The sequence below is a fragment of the Kogia breviceps genome, chromosome 3 (assembly GCF_026419965.1).
Source record: "Kogia breviceps isolate mKogBre1 chromosome 3, mKogBre1 haplotype 1, whole genome shotgun sequence".
In the NCBI taxonomy this organism is placed as follows: domain Eukaryota; kingdom Metazoa; phylum Chordata; class Mammalia; order Artiodactyla; family Physeteridae; genus Kogia; species Kogia breviceps.
Window position 1 is genome coordinate 49,091,197 of NC_081312.1, and position 23,023 is coordinate 49,114,219.

The following is a 23,023-nucleotide window of genomic DNA, read 5'->3' on the forward strand; positions in this document are numbered from 1 at the left end:
GATCTTGGGCAAATTGAACTGCTTCCTCAGCCGCAAAATGAGGGTGACGACACCTTGAAGGGCTGTGAGGATTAGCCCTGACTTGTATGGTACCAGACACATAGTAGGTGCCCATATATTTCCTCCCCTTGCCTCCAACTGACATAACTTACCAGATACTCTGCAAAATTCATGAGCAACACCCTGCTAGAAAGCTTCTGCTTTGTATCTTATGCTTCCAAATGACCAAATGACTCTATTCTATAAAAGTTAAATGTTTGTTAGAAGACTTGAGAACCCCCTTCTCTCCCACCCTAGTCATCAGGGGCATATTATACCCACTACCTTATTTAATCCCCAACAGTCCTTTGAATTATTCCTGTTTTACAGCCGAGAAAGCTGGAGCAAAGATAAGACAATGGATTCTCCTTCAGGATCAGGTCTCTATACTTTATGCCATATTGCTCTCACATTTGGTCTTGTGAATGCATGCTTTTAAATGCAATCACTCATTTTTCTGAAATTAGAACCAATATTCCAATAATATCTGTTGAATGGGTAAAAGTTAAAGTAGCTATTTTAATTTTAAAAATGAAAAATATTATTATATTTTAAGGAGAGTCCTTTCAGCCCCACACTTTGTGACTGAATAGTGGCTAACTGCCACACCCTCTCAGACTGAGCCTCTTGGAGCCTTGGTTCCTTCATCCCTAACTTGAGAAGAATAATAGTACCTGCCTTATGGGAACACAAGGATTCAATGCATTAACACATGAGCTTCTAATACACGTGGAGCAGGATGTGGCACGTGGCAGGGCTCAGCATCAGCTATTAGCATCATCTCCACAAGGGCCGCTTTGCTTAGAATTCTACCAGGTTGTCCTTTAATGTGCTCTATTATAGGAAAGAAGAACAAAAAGAGAACATTCACTCTTGCATAACTGAGAACTCAATTTTAAAAAGGCACTTTAAAGACAAAAAGTAACTTTATTGACTGCTAATCTTACCATGAAATTCCTATAAGAATAATTACAAAATAATGCAGTTTTTTTTTCACACACTTTTGGTATCATCTTGATATGATGATCCTTTCACAGAAAGGATTATTTACAGTTTATGTAGATATAAAGTTCATTGTTGCAAATACAAATGTAGATGTATAGAGGCAATATATACCAAATTGGTATACTGACTAGCAATGGATATTAACAAATGCAGAATAAATAACAGCTTTATACTTCTCCTTTTTTATTTTTAAAACAATTTCCAAATACAAAAATGTAGATATTCAAAATGGATTTTTCACATACATATATATAATTCTGCTGCAAACAGTGGATCAAAAAGCAAAAATGTCCTTAGCATGTTTCATTTTTGAAAACCCACAAGACTATTCATAAATGCAATTAGAAAGAGGGTGTGCAAAACCACCAACGATGCTGGAAAAACCTTAAAGACCTGATTCTGTTTGAAGTAGAGAGAAAATAAAGTATAAAGCACTATGTACTTAATTAAATATGTTTTTTCTTAATGTTTAAACAAGAAACACTAGGAGCTAAGGAAATGTACCACATTATGAGCTGGGCTCTTTAGAGTCAAACTTCGTCAGGATTTGTCTCTTAAGCATCTGTAAGAAATGGTGGATTATTTAATGACATAAGTAAAATAGTCATTAGATGATCCTTTCATACTTTCATCCTTTTATACAAAGACTGAGATACTTTTATACATTCTGATACCTGAAACTTTGGTTCTTTCAAACATTTCATAAAAGCAAAATCATTTCATGACTATAGAATGTCATAGAATTTTTTTCCTTTTAAAGTGTCAAGTTAAGCCAATTTGACCAGGCTTGTGTGTACACACTGCCCTGTCACGTCCATGGCAAGGGCATGCGAGGGACAGTACAGGTGGAGTTTGTTCTCGTTCTCCATGTGTTTATAATACTGACTCCCATCCATGGGGAACACTGCAGGTGCTGCCGTAACCTAAGTCTATTTCTTTGTTACCTGAAAACTTAATTTTGTATAAAAATATGACTGTTTCTTTAGAAAATAATATAGTTTTTTTAATAAAACCTGGTAGATAGAAAAAATGGTATATCAAAATATGGTAAACAAATGTTGTAAAATATGAAATCATTAAAAACATCTCATAGAAAGACATTGTGCTAAAGTACTTTCCTGAAGTGTGAGCAACACTGTTACTGTACATCTAAAGGTTACTAAGTTCAATCTCCTGACTTGGTTTCATTATATATCCTAACAGCAGTGGCAGTAACTGTCTTAAAAATGGTTCTTTCTCAAACACTAACATTTTCTGTATACTTCAAAATTAATGAAAAAGATATCCTCTGGATCGGTGGTTTTCAATCCTGTTACATCCTAGCTCCATCTGGAAACTTTAAAAGAAAAGGCAATTCCACCTGGGTCTCACCGCAAGAGACTGATTTAATTCATCCAAGGTGGGACCCAGACATGATTATTTTTTTAAAGCTCCCCAGATAATTCTATGATGCAACCAGGGTTGAGAACTGTGGCAAAGACACATGAGAAAACAGTTGTTCTTAACTCTGCATCTGTCAACTGATTGTCTGTAGGCATCATTCATTTGATGACATATCCTCTGTACCAAACAAGAAAGACCATGTATACGAGATAGTCATGGGAGCCAAAATGAAAAGTAAGTAAGCTTTAAATACATATAAACACACACAGTCTCGTATATTTACATATGTATAACATGTACGTATAGTTAGGGTATTTTGGTTAAGCAGAAACCAGCATGACCATACTTTGCTCTGATTAAAAAAAAAAAATCCACCAAGTACAGACATATTTTAAGACATTTCCATAGTTTTAACAGAAACTGGTTTTGGAAACTCCACAAAATTCATTATGGCATGAACACAACCTATCCGTTACTTGGACAAGGGGCTCAGCTGAGTCCTAGAGCTTTCTGGAAGAGCAGGAGGATGACGTGGCACTGACCAGGTGTGTAGAAGTCACAAGGCATCACGGCATGCACGGTCTTTTGGTTATTGCTTGACTCACATCTTCTTGGCCCTGGGCTGCCCTTCTGGTGGAGGCATCTTTGGCGTGCTGGATTTTGACTGCTTCGTTTGTGTTCACTTTGGTACAGCCCCAGTGGGGTGGCAATGGCTATGAGTAGGTGACGGTCTCTCTATTAAAAAATGAGAGCCTCTCCTCTCTCTCTTCCCTCCAACCACCGGCATTTCATGAGGGAGTGGAAAAAAAAAAATACAAGCAAACAAAGGAACTCAACAACATCTTCCACATGATAAAAAATAAAAAAGTGTTTTTACACGTAACTGAACGGGAAACAAAATAATGAACAAACACACCACAGTTGGATATTCTGAAGGCTTGGTAACCAGTAAATCACATTTCCTTCCAAAGGATCAGTGAACGTCTGGGCACTTGTCTTGGTGTACATTCTCTGTAGTCCTTTTACTTCTGTGTAATACTTAAAGTGCAACTGTCCCTCAGCTTTTATTTCTGTCGCAAATATTACAAAGAAAGAGCTATGTTTGGGGTGAAGAAAATATGGCACAAGTAATAGGTAAAGAAAGAACCTATGGCTTTCACAGCCTCTAGCGAATAGCAGGCTGTCTGTACAGCTGCAAATAGATGTCCTTTATACAACAAACTCTGGAACTTCATCGTGGGTGAGATCAAGAGAAAAGTATTTGCTGGTTCTTTTGACTGGAAAAGCATCTTGGATGTTGACACACTGCTGAGCCAAGCAGCTGCTGCAATAGAGGCCTTCCTCATCCAGTTCATGGCCGCACCCAAAGGTATAACTCTGAGCAGTGTCCTGACACAGCCCCGCAATGCGCAAAAAGTCTTTCTGATACAGTCTGATGTCATCGAGGCTCAAGCTATGTCGATCAGTGGAGGTCTTTGGTTTTCGACATATAGTCTACAAGACAAGAGAAGGTTGAAACTACTTTAAGAGCATAGACTAAAGCGAAAGTTTAGCACTATTTGCCTTGTACAGAGAGAAGCTGCAAAATCATAAAAGGTTAAGGAATCCTTAAATGTTAGGAAGTGGTTTCCAATCTGTGGTTTGTGGGCCCTGAGGCCCTGTGGGGCAAAACGTCACTACCACCACCACCAATAATAGCAGCTAGCATTGACTGAGCCCTTATTATGTGCTAGACCCTAAAATTCATTTAATCTTCCCATCAGTCTGTGAGCCAGGTGCTATTATTCTCCCCCCTCTACAGATAAATAACCCAAGGCACAGAGAAGTCAGTGCAATGTGAATCCAACTGTCTCTAGCATCTCAGAAACCAAGCAGTTATCTTAAAATCAGGTTGCAGAGGTAAAGATACTGTTTCTCGGTATTTCCATGAGGATATGACAATTCAGCATGGCAACACTCTCATGCTGAGGTCTGTTATTCTTTTAATAAGAAATGGGAAAACAAACCAATTATTACTCAAGAAACACAGTTTAAAAAACAATTTTTTCAAAAGCCAGAATTCTTGGGTAGAAAAATAACATGAAGTGCTCTTGGTATAGCAAAGGTTCGGAGACAGCCCCAGGATAAAGAGGTGGGCTCCCAAACACTGCAAGAGGTCACACTGACAAATGCTCCACACAGCAGGTGGCAGGCTTTTAGAACTCATTATCCCAAGAGGTGGTTCCAGCTGAAAACATAAGTAGGTTAAAAAATGGTTCCAATAATTACATGAATGGAAGATCCTTAATGGTTACTTAACGAAACGAGGCATTACAGTTCTAATGTACTTTTGCGGCTGACACCACAAAGGCCAGCCTTGTTAGAATAAGATATCACTTTTGCTGGAGGCAAAAGTACCAGGAAGAAAGAACAGAGCCTGAGCTCAACAACATTTTACTTGGAAGGGTCAGGTCTGAGAGCCTCCTGAAGATGACAATCCTTGTACTGACGTCTTCTGAGGCTCCACCAAAATTTGACATAGAATTCATCAGGTCATCGCCACAAAGCATCAAGGCAGGCACACAAATGCTCTTCCCATCTGGTAGATGTGGAAGCTGATCCTTTGCTGTGCCCCACAAACGTTCATGTACAGTAAGAGCTAATGCTGACTGGCAGGGCTGGGGTGCAAACCCAGTCAGTTTGACCCTAGAGCTTGCAGTCCTAATCATCATGCTACATGTACTGCAATAAATATCACTCATTGGAGTTTCCAGAAGAATATTTAATAAAACGTCATGTTCACATTATGGTTACTTAAATGGAAAAGAAAAAAAGGACAAATGCGAAAAAAGGGAAGAAAGAGAGAAAAATATAGGAGGCAAAGATTGCCAGAATGCAAGAGAAAGAAAGAAAAGAGAAACACGCGTAGAAGGAAAAAAAACAAGAGACAGAGAGCACCCAAGTGCTTCCCTGGAGACAGAGGTGAATATCACCAGTAGATTATATCTAAATGCTGCAATGGTGTATTTTAATTTATCTATATCTTCTGATAGTTTAATAGTCTAAACAGTGATCATGGGTTATCAAATGCTCTAGCTTAGCATAGTTTGAAAATTCAATCTGAATGGAATAATTAGAGTGTGGAAACATTTCTACCACAACACACCTGACGAGAAAATTACTCTCCCAGTTGTCGAGATCAACACACACACACATACACACACCAGAATTAACCTGAAGACTAGAGGCTTCCCACCCACATAAAGTATGAAACAAAGTACATAGTTTATCCAAATAAAAACCCAACTCAAAGATAAACAGAACTAGAAAATAAATGGACATAAATTCAGACTAAAACTAGAATGTATGTATCTACTAGGAATCATTTCATTAAGGTTTTAAATTTCTGCTCATTTATGTAATTATAAATGTAAGTTCCTCTTTAACATTTTCTATAACTTCAGTTGCTGATTTAAAATTTCAATCCCTTCCATACCTGTGGAAGAGAATCAGTACTCTGGCCTCGAAGTTTGACCACCGTCTCTGAGGAGCTGGAGGTGGAAGAACCAATTTCTTTCACAATCAACCCTAAAGTGAAACGCAGAGAAAAATCAGTGAAGACTTCAAATTATTCATCCCTCTTGCCACTCATGTGACATATACTGCTACCAAGAAGGAAAGGGCAAATATTAACCACTGCCCACAAATCTCACTGTGGCCCTCTGGCGGCAGACGACCAGGGGGGATCACATTCTCTCCTTGTGCTGCAGTGAACGGGAGGAGTGAGATACACGTGGGGTTAGAGCACAGGATGGAGGTTAGAAACTGCATTTCCTAAAATAAACTTTTAATTAAGTTATTTATGATGCAGTTAGGAATGAACACAAAGGCTGAAGGTGCAAAGCAATCTCTTTACTGTATCTCCTAAAGCTCCCCCCACTCTCCATACAACACTGACTTTGAATTTAACGTGGACACAGCCTCTAGGTCTGGTTCTACTTAGACGAGCAGTGGGTAAATGCAGGGATCGGGCCTCCTCTGGAGTCACACAGATCTGGGTGGGAACTGGGTTCAGGTAAGTTAAGGAGCTGTGTGTCCTGGCCAGTGTCTGTGTGTCCTTGTGTTTGTCTGCTCCTCTTATAAATGGCGCTGAGCCTAGCACCCATCCAACTAAAGAGCAAATGCCCACAAAGGGCTAGGTCCAGGACCAGCATATGGAACACACTGTGTTCCGGAGGCTCCTCTTGGCCAACGGGAACACCGTGGCACAGGCCTCCTGCAGCAGATCCCACCAGTGAGACACCAAAATGGGAGGCCACGGTGAGAAGTCAGTTCTGGGGCTCTAAGGTCAACGGAGCTCCTCGTCACCCCAGTGCTCGGGGAACCTGATAATTCAGAAACAGAAATCCAGGGGCTGACACTTCCCTAAGTGACCGTGGCATGGGAATAAAGCGCCCAGGGAAAATGTTTCAGAAGGTAAAATTGTCAATGAGAACTGGAGATGTAAGTGAAGACCACTCATATTTTTTTTGCAAACAGATGGAGCAAGTGAATAGGTCAGGCCCCAGAGCCCTAAGGCTAAATGGCTTTAAGTACATTTCCACCTGATAAAAGAAGAACCTTGAGTAAGTAATGTGATTTTTGTTCAGCCACTGCTAGTAACCTACAGAAATGACTTTTTGTATTCTATCTCTTTAGAAGGGTCTCATAATAATTCAGTGTCTAGAATGTATTGTTTGATGATTAGTTCAATTAAAAAATTATATATGTACATTCTTGGTTTACATGTAGACAGTTTAAATTATTCTCAGATGACATTCACATTTTGGGGGTTGGTACAAAGTGCTTGGGTAGAAGATCTTTCTCTAGAAAGCTCCTTATCTTCTAAAACGCCTTAAACTTTTGAGTCAATCTTCATAGGAAGAAGATGTTTACTAGTGCACTGGTTGGCACTGGGTATGGTTCCTTTTGAATTTCCTTGTAAATGTGCCCTTTTCTGCCTGTAAATAATTTGTTCCAAAACCCAGAACCAGCACTAGAAAACTCAGTATCAAGCCTGGTGCTCAGAACACTGAACAGACTCCTGCCAAACTTCCACAAGAATGAAGGATAGAGCACTACACTACGACACTACTCAATCTTAGCTCCATGTTTTTAAAACAATGGGCTCAAATTGTAGAGATTTTGGAAAACTAGGATGATGCAAAGAAGAAAATAAAAAATCCATAACCCCATCATCCAGAGAAAAGGCTATTAATATTTTAATGTACATTTTGCCATATACATGTAAACATTTTTATAATTTGAGATCATACTATCTAAACAATTTATACTGTTTTTCTTACCTAGGTTTCTTATATTATTAAGTATCCTCTGAACCCGCTAGCTAAGGAGAGGACCTTCCCGAGGGAGCTCACCAGAGTGTCCATTCAGCTTCCGAGACAGGAGCATGTCCTCTGTGATGTAGATGCACATGTCTGGGCTGACTTCCAGGGACTCTTCGTTCATCCTCTCCAGGTCCCTGGGGTCATCAACCAACATCTCTATTTCTGACACAGAAGAAAGAAAAGACATTTAGTGACATAGGGGACATGGCCACCGTAACTCAGAGCCACACCTGGAGGGAGGTTATTTAATTATTCATATTTTAAAATAAATCTGCTAATGAGACTCCACAATAGGAAACTCTAGCGACAACTCTCAACTAGATGCTGCTTCTCTTCTTCACAGGACTGCTGTGTTATCTACATGTCTGCTAATGCCATGATTTGACCGTCAATTATTCTTTCTCTTTAAAAAAAAAGAAAAGCTGTACTAGCATGCTGTGATAACAAAGGGTCCAAGGAGACTGATGGGTTGTTTGTCTCACGCCAAAGCAGACTGTTGACAAGGACAGAATGAGTAGTACATGAAGCTCCCCATCACCCATAGCTGCCTTCTCTCAGAGCATTCAATGACTTGATTTGATATCCACATGAATTCTATAGTGAGCACACATATGTTCTGCAGTTTTCCTTAATGGAATCAGTGTATCTTTCCCCCAAACCTGAATGCTATAGCAATTACTTGAAACAGAAAAATTAAAAAGATGCACACAAGTACTAAGTTTGGCTGATACAGTCTGTATGATCAGATACAGGTCTGATCATATCTCCTTAACGCAGGGTTAAGCAGCCAAATGCTGTGTTTCTTTCTTCTCTATTACTACATCAATTCTACAGAAACAACAATGCGAAAAAACTGGGAGAGAAAAAGCAGAGCATCCCAGACGACAGGTCAGCACTGTTAGCTCGGAGGGCCTGGGGTCAGGTTACCATCGTCCTGCAAATCCTCCTCCAGCCGGTCCTTGCCGCCACTCTCCACCCCGGAGGTGTGGGAGCTGCCGTGGCTGGTCATGGAGCTGCAGGTTTTCAGCTTGCGGTGGATGGCACTGCCGGGGTAGGCATCTTCGGGGCCCGCGTCCCGGGCCTTGGTGTCGGCCTCGATGCCCGAGGTGTGAGAGCTGCTGTGGCTGGCGGTGGAGTGACGGGACAGGCGCTTATGCTTCATGCTGCCCGCGCTGCTCCCACTGGCCCGGGACCGCTTCTCCAGCTGGTCCATGTCGAGGTCCAGGTTGTCGCTGATGTAAGATTCCCGGTACTGCTTCTTCTCTGTGTGGTGAGGAAGACGGCTTGTCATTATATATTCTACCAAGGCAGAAGGAACAGCTGATTAGCTGGGGTCAAGCCAAGAACAAGTACAATTTCACATTCAGAAGTGAGTGATTGGAAAGTGCTCATAATTCTGATAGGAGCTCAATTTAAGAAGACTGAAAAATGAATAAAAACCAGTACCATAGATATGAGGGGAGTATTTAACTACTCCAAGAGTTTTAAAGCTTCAAACACCATTGAAGAATGCTACTCAATGTGTAAGATGGCAGATCACTTCTTGTCTGCAAACTGTTATTGGTCCACAGTGGAATAAGTTCAGTAATTGAGAATAAACATTTAGAAACTTTTAGAGTGATCTGACATTGCCAGGACATCCACGAATGTGATTTTGAACTTTGCAAAAGTATTGGTCCACAGTGGATTAGAAGTTTTTAAAACTCTGGTCCTTCCCCACAGATAATTTCAAAAGGACTGCTATAGAAATGGTTCAATAAATATACTTATGCTAATTGCCTTTCATTTGATTTGCTCATCTGTTCAATTTGGGCCATTGTTACCTTAGCTCTAACTGTTGAAGACAATTTAAAATAAAATTATTCTTCTGAGAATTCCTTTCAAAAAATTCTAGAATTTAGATTTTCATGGATGAAGATTGCTTTTCTCCATTTAGGCTGAATCTGTGAGGTTTTACCATCTATTAAGAACACATAGTAATCACTACTGGTTTGATAATTTATACTCATGTAGCCTCTGATTGATAAAACTGTTCTTTAACATGTCAGTACACCTCTTTAAGGTAGCAAAGACACACTATTGGAAAGTCCCTTTTATCCAATGCTAAACTAACCATTACATAAAGGCACAAAGTTACAACTGAGCTACAGGTGTACAACTGATACAAACATACTATTTTTGTGCTTCAGGTCAGAAATTTAAAACAAAGAAATAGTTAAACTGCCTTGTATCTTTAATACTGATGAGAAATAACACATTAGAACAAGGTTAAAAATGGAGAGTGCATTTGGGGAATGTTAAATTGATATTATTTCAGAAACTGCTGACTACTGGACTAATTGGATTCTCAAGGGCCTGTTAATGGATTTAATTGTATTGTGTCTTGGTTAAGTAAAAATACTTGCACTCTTGATGTTTGAATCCAGCTCTGAACTATAATCACCACAGGTTTCCCCAGAGAGGGAATGAACATCAGCAGGAAGAGAAAATATGCATTCCAGGATGCAAAATGGAAAAAATGCTTCGAGAAGGCTGTGTGTACATTTCTGGGCTTCAGCCCTTTCATGTCAATTCTAAGGAATCGAGCTGAAACACACAAAGGTGAGTGTGTGTAGCCACACAGATGCAGACTGGAACCAGACATCAGAGCCTAACACACACATCACTGCAACAAAAGTACATCCATCTACAGCGCATTTTTTAGGGTTAGACTCGGTTCTAATGATTCCTATTTTCTGAAGGCAACAGGAGTTAAGATGAAGAACTAAAGGGGTTTGCTAAATTCTCATACTTTCTATTCATTGTAGATTCAATACAATAGCCATGTGGCCCTTGGAAGGGTGGAAAGTGAAGAGAAAAAGTAAAAAAAAAAAGTCCTATATGGTGTTTGAGTTCTAAGACAATTGAGAATTGTGGATCTAATAATTTAAAAACTTTTCTCTTTACAAATAGCTCTTTTACTCCCAAATTTCTGGTAGATTTGGAATCAACTACAGTTATTCTATACTCACGAGCATAGTCACTAGAAGACAAGCACTTTGCCAACTTGTTTTCTATCTAATAGGAGCCTAGCATGAATTACTTCCTGTCAATATGTCAGCGCAGCCTTGGTGTTCCATGTGCTGGCTTCTATTCCTGTCATCGTGCTTTATCTCTTAGACCCTCTGCAAACATTTAAGAAGCTTCATACCAATTGGTTACAAAATGAGGAAAACGCTGAAATAATTCTGAAATTTATTCTAAGAGATGCAAAATGCAACCTCTCACCCCCTAGTAATCACTGGTGTCCACAGGGCAAATCATCAATGTGTCAGTGTTCTATTTATTCCCTCTACTGTAAAAGCTCACAGACCACCAAGTTTTTCATATGTTATTTTGTAATATAATGCAGTCAATGTGCCCTCTTGACACAGACCTAAGAATAAGCTCTAGCTATTGAATAAAGTTGAGTTGAAAAAAAATTTTAATGACAGAAAGCATTTTTTATCCATCTGTTCTAAATACAGTAAGATTCTTGTGATCATTTTTACTATAAAATGAGAAAATAGTGTTTCAGACAAGGTGACTCTAGATGAAACTTAATTAAGAAAAACATAGATTCTTTTCATGCTGTGATTTTGGCTAATGTTAATAGCGTTTTTTGTTTAAAATGATGGGAGTCCTTAAGTGTGGGTGAGATAACTGGATTCAGGCCAAGGTAAGGCCAAAGAAACTGTTTCAGGTTTTCTTCAGATCTGGAAGGATTTCTAAGCAGAGAAAACTAAAGATGTAAAGGAAAAAAAAAGCCATCCCCGCAAAATCTATCTATATGTATCCACGTAAAAGATCCAGTCTGCACCTTTATCATTCCCTCACTGCCCCTACTCACATAAGCCCCCAAATGCACTTGGTGATAGTATGCTTGATAACACACAAAGCCCTGCCCTCTTAACTCGACATTCTATGTAATTTTGCTTTAGAACCTGTAGGGGACGTTCGTTAATTCTTTCAAGCTCTAAGGGGTTCCCGTTAAGGTCACCTAAACAAGAATTTACTAAAATGCTGCTGGCAGAGAGCTGCTGGAATAAGTGAATTTCTCAAGGTGCCAAGTTGGCCATTTAAGAATGAAGCCAACTTGGCAAAATGATGGGTTCTGCACCTAAGTTACCTATTCTCACAAGTTTCCTTGGTGCTTCCAAGGAAGTTTAAATTCCTAATCTTCATATTAGTGTCAGAGAGATATATGCATTTATTATACTGATGAGTCATCACGGGAAAGAACTGGCAGTCTAGCAGCAGGGGAAGCCAATACACTTGACAGTGAGACCAATCCTCTCTGAAGACAGATGCAGTTTGGTGGCAGACAGTGGAAAATGATTCACATTCCAACTGCTACTTAAATTACAACGGCTTCTCCAAACTGGGTCTCATTTAAATTGACAGACAGCTTTTGAGAGAAAGCAATCAGATGCAAACCTCTATAAGGTTTTTGTTTGTTAAGAGAGAAAATGGTATAGATGAACCTGTCTGCAAGGCACAAATAGAGACACAGATGTAGAGAACAAACATATGGACCCCAACGGGGGGGAAAAGGGGGGTGGGGATGAACTGGGAGATTAGGATTGACATATATACACTAATATGTATAAAACAGATAACTAATGAGAACCTGCTGTATAGCACAGGGATCTCTACTCAATGTTCTGTGGTGACCTAAACGAGAAGGAAATCCAAAAAAGAGGGGATATGTGTATACGCATAGCTGATTCACTTCGCTGTACAGCAGAAACTAACACAACATTGTTAAGCAACTACACCCCAATTAGGAAAAAAAAAAAAAAAAAAAAGAGGACAGGTACTTGTCTCACTTCTATAAGAAAAGTGAGGTCTGAGAGGTCTAAATCTGTTTCCGATATGGACCTAAGATATGAATCTGCATCCTAGTGTTCATGCAAATATCCCAAATCGAATCCGATCGAATTACCAAGAATTACAACAAAATGAGTTTGCAAACAAATTGAAGACATTAAAAAACCAAATATGCAAAGTAGCATTTTTGGGGATTAGAAGCTGGAGTGTGCCGAACAGGGTAACCATAGGAGATAGAGTTAACCATTAGGTTAATACTGTGAAGTTGAAGTCTGCTGCTAGAAGGCCCCATCCCTGTCTTCCTCTCTTCACCATGACTTGACCCCACTTTCAGGGCCCAGAACTCTGAAGCCCCAAAGGCACTGCTCTATTCTGTGTCTCAGGAAAGCTCCCACAGGACTGGCTGACAAGATCCTCAATTGTAAACTTCTCTCTCCTTTGTTTGTCTTTCTTGCTCAGCCAGACGTGGGGCCTCCTAGAAGTCAACAAGAGGCTGGAGACATTCTGTGACCCACCTTTATTGTCACTCTAACCTAAGGAATAATCACACTGGAAGGAATTCCAGATAGCCTAACAGCACCAAGGTGGATCAGTGTATAAACAAAGCTCTGAGATGCAGATAAAAGCTGATATGCACATAAAACCCTGGCCTGCACCTTCATGTGGTGGCTTTCTGCAAGAATTCTCAAGCCAAGTGTGGGGAAACCTTACAGAGACTGTTCTCGAAGGTAGCTAAATGGCAGAGATAATCTCGGATATGCTGACTAGAACTGTGGGAGGTGGGCCTTCCGGGACAGTGCTGAGATGAAACAGAAATGCTGCTGGGGATCTGGAGATGCCGGTCCCCAGGTCCCACTCTTCAGAAGACTAAAGCCCCAGTTCTTGGCAGCTGTAGAGTACGGGGCCCCGGGTGGCAAAAGCACCATCTGCTTCCCGCCCGAGACCCTGCAGGACCTTCGTTTTCCTCCAGCTTCCGGATGTGGCGCAGGACAGGCTGCAGGTTCATGTAGAGGCGGTGGCTGTTACTCAGGAGCTGCAGAAGGTGTCTGGAGCGCATGGGGCACCCCGTGTAGTAGATGAGCTTCCTGGCTGAGGGCAAGCCATCTGGCAAAATCTCAAACTTCTTCCCCTGTGGAGGGAAGGCATGAATCAGATCAGGAAGAAAAGTGTACGATGTGCCAAGCTCCCCTTCTTTTTCTAGTTAGTAAGGAAAACTATAGACTCAGAAATAGATGTATAAAGCTCCATCCAAAATTCCCGGCGGATAAATTACTGTTATCCTTTTCAAAAACGTCACAGGACAGAGGATTACCAAAAATTCAAGGAAGTGACTAGCCAGGGTCTTCTGGTTCCATCTTTGGTTTCTCTGGATGGCCAGGCCATTTACATAATGGAGAAGAGAAGGGCCCATCACAAAAGCATCCTTAAATGTAATCCCAACACCCTAACTCAGTAAACAAGACAACAAATCCTAGAAGGGTAATGCATTCAAATATCTGTTGAACACTTACAACGTACCAAACACTTTGCTAGGCCCTGAGAAAATAACAGCGCAGAGGACAAAGTCCCTACCCCCATGTCACTACATTCTGGTGGGAGAGATGGTAAATAAACACATAAAATAATTGCAGCTTATGATAAATTCTGGGAAGGAAATAAACAAGGAGTTATGATAGTGAACAATAAAGGATATCTATTTAGGGTTTAGAAAAAATGAAAAACTCTCTAGTTGGATAAAAGAGGGAGCTGGAAGCCAGAAGGACAATTAGAGGGATGAGACAGGAAGGAGAAATAAGAGATGGAAGTAGCGTTAAGTATCTGTCAGTAGAGGAATCTCATTCATTAGGTTTGGGATCATTAACATAAAGTTCTAAGTTGAGGGCCAGGGTTTGGCAAAGTTCCTTACAGTTATGGAATGTTATTAACTCCTTTAACTTTCCTGACAATGATTAGGGCAACAGGACTACAGAAAGGAATATTCCAGGCACAGTGATTCTCAGCTGGAGAGGAGAGAGAAAGCAAAGAGGGAGGCATATTCTAACTACACACTTAAAGTCAGTGCAAAGCAATATGGGTTTGTGTAACTCAGACATGGATGGAATTTTTTACCTCTCGACTTTCCATTTTAAAAGGAACCAACATTGGATCTCAATACTAGAATGCTTATAACTTATACTTAATGAGCACTAAGCATGTATTAACTCACTTAATCCTCACAAGTCTATGGGGTAGGCGGGGACAGTCAATTATCCCCATTTTGGAATGAAGAAACCAAGGCATAGAGATGTGAAAGTGATTTGCCCAGGGTCACACAACTAGGCAGGGCTGGGCTGGCTGCAAGAAGAATCATCTGGGAAGTTTGCCAAAATAGATTCCTGGTCTCCACCCCAGACCTACTGAATCAAAAATCCCTTAGGTGAGGATGATGAGGCCCAGAAATCTAAATAAGCTCCTCAGATGAGAGTGATGCACAACTAGATTCAGGAACCACTGGGTGCAGGACCCTTAAGAAATTCAATTTCTATAAATGTATTTTATTACTTCTTAAATGGGGACATGAAGGGGGCAAGTGGGGTAATAATTTGCTCATTTACAAATAGCTCCACTCCTTTCCCAAAGAGCTTGAATGAGAAAGAGCCAGTGAGTAGGAGGCAGGTCAGGCCCCATTTAATGTATGAGTGAAGTGAAATCAGATTGGACTGTGCCCAATGTAAAGTCAGAAACAGGTCTTTTAACTCCCAGGGCAGTGTGGAGTCAGTGCCCAAATGCTATTTGGCAACAGAGCCCTTTATTTATATAGGCCATCTTCCTGATGGAAAGAAAGAAGCACATGTGTCCTAATCCTTATCTTCCTCCTTTCTTTGTGTATTTTTTCCAATAATTTCTGAACAAAGCGAAATTATGAATTTTAACGACCACTGGAAATACATATAATTAACTGTAATTCTTTGAATCCTCCCCCAAATGGACACAGCTGACAAAACAGTGAAACAGCTGGGAAAAATCAAGAATTTGCTCCAACAAAAGAAAGTGTATCATTCTCAATAATCTAAAAGTAAAAGTACTTTTCCCGTTAAGAATTGCAGTCCTTTCTTTATAATGATGAGTTTTCAACAGACAGATATTAATAGAAACATCTTTTTATATCACTCTTTATTCTTTGCTCAAGAGAAGTTAACTTCCACAAGAACTGGCCATCCCCCATGCTGAGAGTAATTTACCCTATGATTACAGCTTTCTGTTTTCTAATCCCTCTGCTGTACATTTTTAAAACAATTCTGTTTGATGAATTCATCTTGAACTTTTCCCATCACATTTCTTCTGAAACTAGAATAACTTAGGGTAGAGTGGTGGGGACCAGATACACAAATTAAATCAGTCATTTCTTTTGCTATAAGACTCTGTGTTTTAGGTTCACTACTGAAAAGTGGCAATGATTATAATTAAAGCACATGCATAAGAATATAAGACAGCTAAATAGTTTCATCTTCAATTTTGAGAAAATATCAAGTTTTGTGCCTGAAACAATATTTTGTTTAAAAAAAAACAAAAAACAAGTCCACAAAAACAAAAAACTGAGTATTTTAAGTCAGTTATTTTAAACTTACCACAAACACCAACTTTCCAACATTGGTCCAAGGGAAATCATAAAGTAATTGTTTCTCTTCATCTAAATTCTGTGGAGAGAATTATAAGAGTTACTTATAACTCTTACAAGTAATGCACAGAGAGTTACTGAGGAAACTGACAGATATTCTAAAATAGCCCTAACTTCTTTCCCAGAAAACTAAAATACAGTAATTAAAATCTGAAAGAGGTCCCCAACTCTCTTTGGAGATATGCAGACAGTAATTAAAAGAGGAGTGTAGGGCTTCCCTGGTGGCGCAGTGGTTGAGAGTCCGCCTGCCGCTGCAGGGGACGCGCGTTCGTGCCCCGGTCCGGGAAGATCCCACATGCCGCGGAGCAACTAAGCCCGTGAGCCATGGCCGCTGAGCCTGCGCGTCCGGAGCCTGTGCTCCGCAACGGGAGAGGCCACAACAGTGAGAGGCCCGCGTACCGCAAAAAAAAAAAAAAAAAAAAAAAAAAAAAAAAAAAAAAAAAGAGGAGTGATACAATTCTGTCGCTTTTAGTTCCTGAGTGACTATGTTAAACTGCCCTTTTAAGGCAATCTTTTCCCTTCTGGCCTATCCCCAAATTTAAATAAAAAGTCCAAAAGATTCAGGCATTCAAGAGATGAGATAAGGCATTCAGACTTTTATAACTGGATATTTTGCCTATATCGAAGATAAGGCATCCTTATATTCTCCCAGGTCTCACAGAGGGAGGCATCTCTCTCCCTTGTTGATGGCTATAGCATAAAACCATCCCACCTGCAAAAGAATGATGGTAACTACTTACTCCAGGGACAGGTTTTATCAGAAAATTGTAATGGAAATTAAAATGTCTGGTCAGTCACTGTATTAAAAAGTCATTTTTCTTTCCACAGTTATAGATGCACCAGATGATAAAAAAGAATATTAAAAATTAATGACACACAAAGAAAAATGTCTGGATATTAAATGATCTGTGAGTGATGAACTGGGGCCAATCTCTGGTTTGTTGTTTTCTGTTCTAGAGGACTTATTAGTGTCAAGGATCAGACTGCTTCACTTCGTCTATCCCACATTATCTACATCTGTGCTAGACAAATAGGAAGTAATGACCAATCAATGGCTGGAAATGGACCAGTGAACCTATCACAGGACCAGGCAGGCACACTGCCAGAGTAAGACACAGTGGATGCTATTTGACACTTACTTCTCATTAACTAACCTGAAAAATCTGTATTCCCCGCATGGTCAATCCAAGGGTCAGAGAAGCTTCAATTTCCCTTTTATCCTATAGGAATAAAATTGTATGAAAAAGTATATTTTTCTTCTATAATGAACAATTCAGCACCAAAGAAAAGAACCAAAGATAAATTTCAGGATTAGAAAGCTTTTGACTTAAAACAACTTTGCTTGTCTTTCTGCATCCCTTGTTTTCTATAAGATTTAAGAAAATCATGGGGACATATTAAATCAGTAATGGTATTTTCTACTTTCTAAATCCCTGCGATTTCAAAGTTTTAGTGTTTTTACTATATTATATACACTTTCATATCTGACAATATTCTAAATATTTGTGTTACTGAGAACTCCAGTAAGTAAGACTATTTTGCTGCTTTTACATCATTTTTAAAATCTCTCTTATGCTTAATCTTTTCTCAGAAGTTAGAATCTTGAATATAAGGTCGTAGTTATATTCTGAGGTGTACTAGACTTTATGTGTTTAAAACTGGTTAAACTCCTAACTCTGAAAACAAAGTCAGAGGCAAGCCTGAAGAATTAATGCTCTTTCATGAAGATAGCTAATAAAGCTATAAAAGCTTTACATTTAGTTAGTCTTGAAAGAAACTACTTATGTTTAAGAAATTCAATTATCACTTGCCAATATGATATACATTCTACCAGCTAAACCATAAACTAAAAAAAAAAAAATACTAAAACAGTATAAGGGAAAAAATTGTATAATTAAGAATGTATTCTGAACTTGGCCACATCTTCTAAGTGCTCATCTGTAACAAGTGGATATAAGGTATAAAGTTCAAAATACAAAAAACAAAATTGCTGAGTAACTAAAATATTTTCATTATGAGATTTCTCAATAAAAACAATAAATGAGTACATGCAGATCTTTATTGCATTTACTGCCAGTTTTTGCATGATCATGGAAAGGAATATTTGTAGAAAATGCATCCTTACCTGGCATAGTAAAGAGAAGCCACAGCCTATTTTCACTATTGGGGCTGTTTTTTCCCACTAATACTCTTTACATCAAGAAAGGCACACACAGTACAGGTTTAACAGGAGAAACCAATCCATCACCATGAGCTTAGGTCAATTTCCCTTTCAAGGTTATTCTGATTGCTTCCTGAAATAAGATTGTGCTCATAAAAATGCTGGTAGTGTGTGTATGAGGTGCGTATTACTGGGAAAGAGGCACAGAGTTTTTTGTTGTTGTTATTGTTCTTGTTGTTTTAAGTTTCCTGTCTTCTGTCTCCATTTTATTAACAGGCCTTAAATGAAGCAGTTTTAATGGCAGCCACGTGATTTCTTTAAAGAATGAAAATTCTGCCTATAAGGAAAAAATATTTCCCCACCTCATTCAGTTCATTAGTATTAGTTATCTTGTTTTAAGCAGACCAGAGTGATTTTCTATGACACATAAAAGTAGTGCACTTTAAGCAAATTGAAAGATTAATTTTTACATGAAAGATAAATTGGAGATATCTACTTCACTAAAGGATTCCTAATAGGATCTTAATAGGATTCTTTAAAATACCAAAGCTTCCCTACAAAACAAAAAGCAACCAATATTTACTGAGCATTCACTAATGTGCCAGGCACTCCATCTGGTTATTTCAGATTCACCATCTTGTTGAATCTTCCCAACCTGTGATATGTATAGGATCATTCCCACTTAACAGATGCCCAGGATTGCAGCAACAGTTGCCTAGGATCCCAGCAAGAGTGAATGCTGATGGAGGGTTTATAAAGCCACAGTCTTTCTGATATATCATTCATACCTCTAATACATTTAAAAATATATACTTATTGTCAAAAAATGTCATTTATTTGCATTTACTCATATAAATTTAGGTGTCACAGTGAACTCCCTTAAAAGAAAAAAAAGAACTCAGTCTTCCAGGAATTTAGGTGAAGAGATCTGTGGAACTCTATGCCTTTGAAAGACGACAGGGCATTAACAATGCATCTCTTGCGCATGAAAGAGAAAAAATAACATCCTTTGCTCTCTTTTTAGTCTTTTGAACCAGCCAGGAAAATTACCCAGCAATATATCCAAACTACGGTCTAGTCTCCAATTGTCTAGTTATGCTAATCTTACCACAAAGGATGCAGGAGAGATAACAAACCTAATAATAACAATGATAATGGTAAAGGCAACACGTTTAATTTCATGCCTAACACTTGCTGGGTACTGTTTTAAGCACTTTTCACCCACTAATTCCTTTAGTCTTCAATAAACCTCAGAGTTTATTGGGTACGTTACCATCCCCATTTATCTATGGGGAAACTAAAGCACAGAGAGGCTAAGTAACATGCCTAAGGTTACACAGTAAGGGGGTGAAGCTGGGATTTAATCCCAGCAAGGTAGGCCCAACAGACCACACTCTGAACCACTTCATCCTATTTGGTTGGAGAATAAATATACCTTTGAATACTTAAATGGGAATTCAAGGGTTCTTGCCATGGAAGTGATCCTTGTGAAATAGGGAGAGGACTGGAAAGGAGGAGCAGGAGAGAAGACAGAACATGATAAACAGTATTTCCAGTGATTCCCTGCAGAGCCCTCCCCAGTTATTATTTGGGTCCGTGACCTCTGACCCAGGATGAAAAAATGAGGCTAGAGACACAAGAACACAAAACACAAGGACACAGGAGAAAGGCAGTAACAAACTTTAGAGTGACAGCACAGAGTCAGTGGTTTAAGCACACAGGCTCTTGTCAAGTAGACCTGGGTTGAATCCTGGCTCTTACTAGTTTTGTGATATTGGTGTGTATCCTGGTCTGTAAAATGAAGATTACAGTCCTAACTTATAGTTATGAGGATTTTTAAAAGAGGATAAATATAAAGTGGCCCCATAAACACTATACTCAATAAACATTAGCTATTGTGGTGATGTTCTTATTACTAATGGATACATGCAGGTACAGCTTCACTTCAAGGAGTATTAAAAATTACTGATCGAACAAGTTGAAAATGTCACTCCCCAAGGCAGAAATGCAGATTTGGGAAGGGAAAAAATAACTATTTCATAATCACTGAAAAGCCAGATGCACAATTTACAGTCACTTGTTATCTCAATACTAGGACCATTAAAAAGACTCCATTCTGCTCCCAGGACTGAGGAAAAGCACACTGACTCCAATGATGACAAACAGTGGTTGAAATGAAACTCTTTTAAAAAGCCCATTAAAAAAAATTAAAATGACAACTTTAAATAAAAGCTTCTCCTTATCAAGAAGGTATGGCTGCAGACCTACTGCAGTTTTTTACCTTATACAATCTGTAGTAATGAACGGCAACATCATCTAGTCGGACGGCCTCTTTGATATATTTAAGATGAGCCTCAGAAGCTGTCAGTGCGAACTGATCTTTGTGCATGTTTGGAATGTGCTTCAGGATGTAGTCCTTCCCTCTCTTGGAAACAACCTGTTGGAATACAATGGGAGCGCAATGCAACATTTGTTGGAGGGATGCAAATACTACCCTCATCCCCCAAATGATGAAAGGATGAGAACCGAAAATAGGCCATGTAAATTGGCTGATTTCCATTAGAAAGTTCCCATGCTTATTCTTTTTTGATCATCTGTTATGTGACCTGGCTGAATCAGCTAATACTAGAAGCTACAGAGTCAATTTAGCTGTAGTACTCCATATCTAAGAAGAAAAATCACAAGAAATGGGAAAAATATGTTCCCTTGGCTTTAAAATCACCAACAAAGAAAAACCATGCAAACTTGCACAATTTTGTCCACCTCACTGCTTATACTTGCAGAATTATTGGTACCATGAAATGCAGCCACTGTCAGCACGTCTTCAGGTTTCGGATCCTACTTAACTCTTCTAAAATTACAGCCACAGAGTGGGAGGTTCTAAATGTTAATCCGAAGAAAGCAGGGGACTGCGAAGAATTCTCAGAAACATTTCTGGTTTTTGCATAAGAGGCTGATATGAACACTCTACTCGAATGCTTATGAGAAAACAGTTACACTCAAATATTCATTACAATTCACTGCGACTTCAGTTTTCATCAGAAAGTAGTCAAAGCTTTTAGATATCAAAGATATATAGTATCCAGTAGCTGCGGGTTCAAAGAAAGGTGTTGATAAGTTAAAAGTCTTAGCTGATTTCACGAAGATTATAAAATATGGAAAGAATTATGCAAAGTAAACAAAAAGCATTTTAGTGCTTAAAATGACCAGGATTTGAAAATTAGAGAATTTTTAGTTTTATCAGTTTTTATAGTTACTGATGTTTTGCTTCTTCCTATGAATATTTTAAGGAGAATTAAACATGATGAGTTATTGGCCAATCATCAAGTTTTGCTGAGAACTCAAGTTACAGATTTTTCTTTCTAGGTTCCTTTTACATGGAGATGACCTAAATCAGTACTTGTCAACCTTTTTCAGGTCAAAGAGCCCCTAGAAAATAATATCTGTAAGGGCAATGAAGTAGATGATTTTGGTGATCGCAAGGGTTGAGGAAGCTGGTATCTCAGCACCCTGGGTGCCATGGCACACTAATGGGAAGCTCTGCTTTAAAGACCAAGGGTCATTGAGTACCTGATGATAACTAGGGAATGTAAATACAGGTTAATTTTGGCCCAACAGATATTGCTATGTAATAGCCTGACATCTTTTGTGGGTTTTCTTGAACAACTGAAGCACTGTCAGCCAGTGAACAAAAGCTTATATTGAGCACCGTGATGTGAAATGCTGAAGAAACAGAAAAGGTTAAGTTTATGCCTGTCCTTTTGAATATGCTAAGAAACACTTAGATCACTGGGTGCAAGAGACAGAGCATTTGAAAATAAAATACTTATGTTCAGGGTCTTATTGAACCCAGAGGAGGGTCACTGGGCACCTAGACAGTCTGCCCAGGGAACCACACCTGAGTTGATGAGCGGGAGTAGCCAGGTAAAACAGGGAGGGGGCCTCACCAGCTAAAGGAGCTGCAGACAGAAAGGCCCAATGTGTGAAACACCACAGTAGGTGTGGAGACAAAGGAATTGCTGGGTGTTGCTAGAACACAACACACAAGGTGCAGGACAATCAGAAAGGAAGCTGGAAAGGCTGGCAGGGACCACATGCTGGGAAGTTCCTAGGTCATGCTTGGGAGCCTGGGCTTCACTCCACAAATGAAGGTTTAAATCAGAAGCAAAATCAACTCCTCTGCAAGCTGTGAGTAAAGCCTGAAGCAGGGACAAGCATCTGCATGAGTGCTGATGAGAGCTGGAGCCTGGGAAACATGAAGAACCACGACGGGGAGGACACGTGGTAATGCTTAGGAAGTTAAGAGCAACAAAAATACAAGCAAATCTTATTTCTTAAGCTGGGTGATGAGGAATCAAGGGTTTACGTTAGAGGATGTTCTTGTTGACTGGACGGGGCAGGGAGAAAGAAGGGTGATAAGAAAGAGCCCCGAGTGACTCAAGTTTGTAGGTGCTCAGGTGGATGGCAGTGCCACTGGCTGAGGTTAGGAACACAGGGGTAGGAACACAGAGAATTGAGGTGAGAAGAAGATGAATTTGATTTGGGATGTTCTGAGTGTGAGGT

At 39.5% G+C, this 23,023-nt stretch overlaps 1 protein-coding gene across 4 annotated transcripts in view; it reads right to left on the bottom strand.

Annotated features, from left to right (window-relative positions):
- Window positions 1-929: 929 nt before the first annotated feature.
- Window positions 930-23,023, bottom strand: part of FRMD6 (FERM domain containing 6) — a 75,444-nt gene continuing 53,350 nt past the window's right edge. The window contains exons 7-14 of one of the 4 annotated variants that reach the window (XM_067028476.1): window positions 20,742-20,897; window positions 17,454-17,519; window positions 16,250-16,318; window positions 13,596-13,770; window positions 8,721-9,056; window positions 7,824-7,955; window positions 5,903-5,994; window positions 930-3,921 (exon numbers count right to left, since the gene is read on the bottom strand). In XM_067028476.1, the coding sequence (XP_066884577.1) occupies window positions 3,637-3,921; window positions 5,903-5,994; window positions 7,824-7,955; window positions 8,721-9,056; window positions 13,596-13,770; window positions 16,250-16,318; window positions 17,454-17,519; window positions 20,742-20,897 (1,311 nt within the window). In that variant the 3' untranslated portion in view covers window positions 930-3,636. The remainder of the gene's footprint in view (window positions 3,922-5,902; window positions 5,995-7,823; window positions 7,956-8,720; window positions 9,057-13,595; window positions 13,771-16,249; window positions 16,319-17,453; window positions 17,520-20,741; window positions 20,898-23,023) is intronic. The other 3 variants (XM_059057169.2, XM_059057170.2, XM_067028475.1) reach the window with 3 other exon arrangements.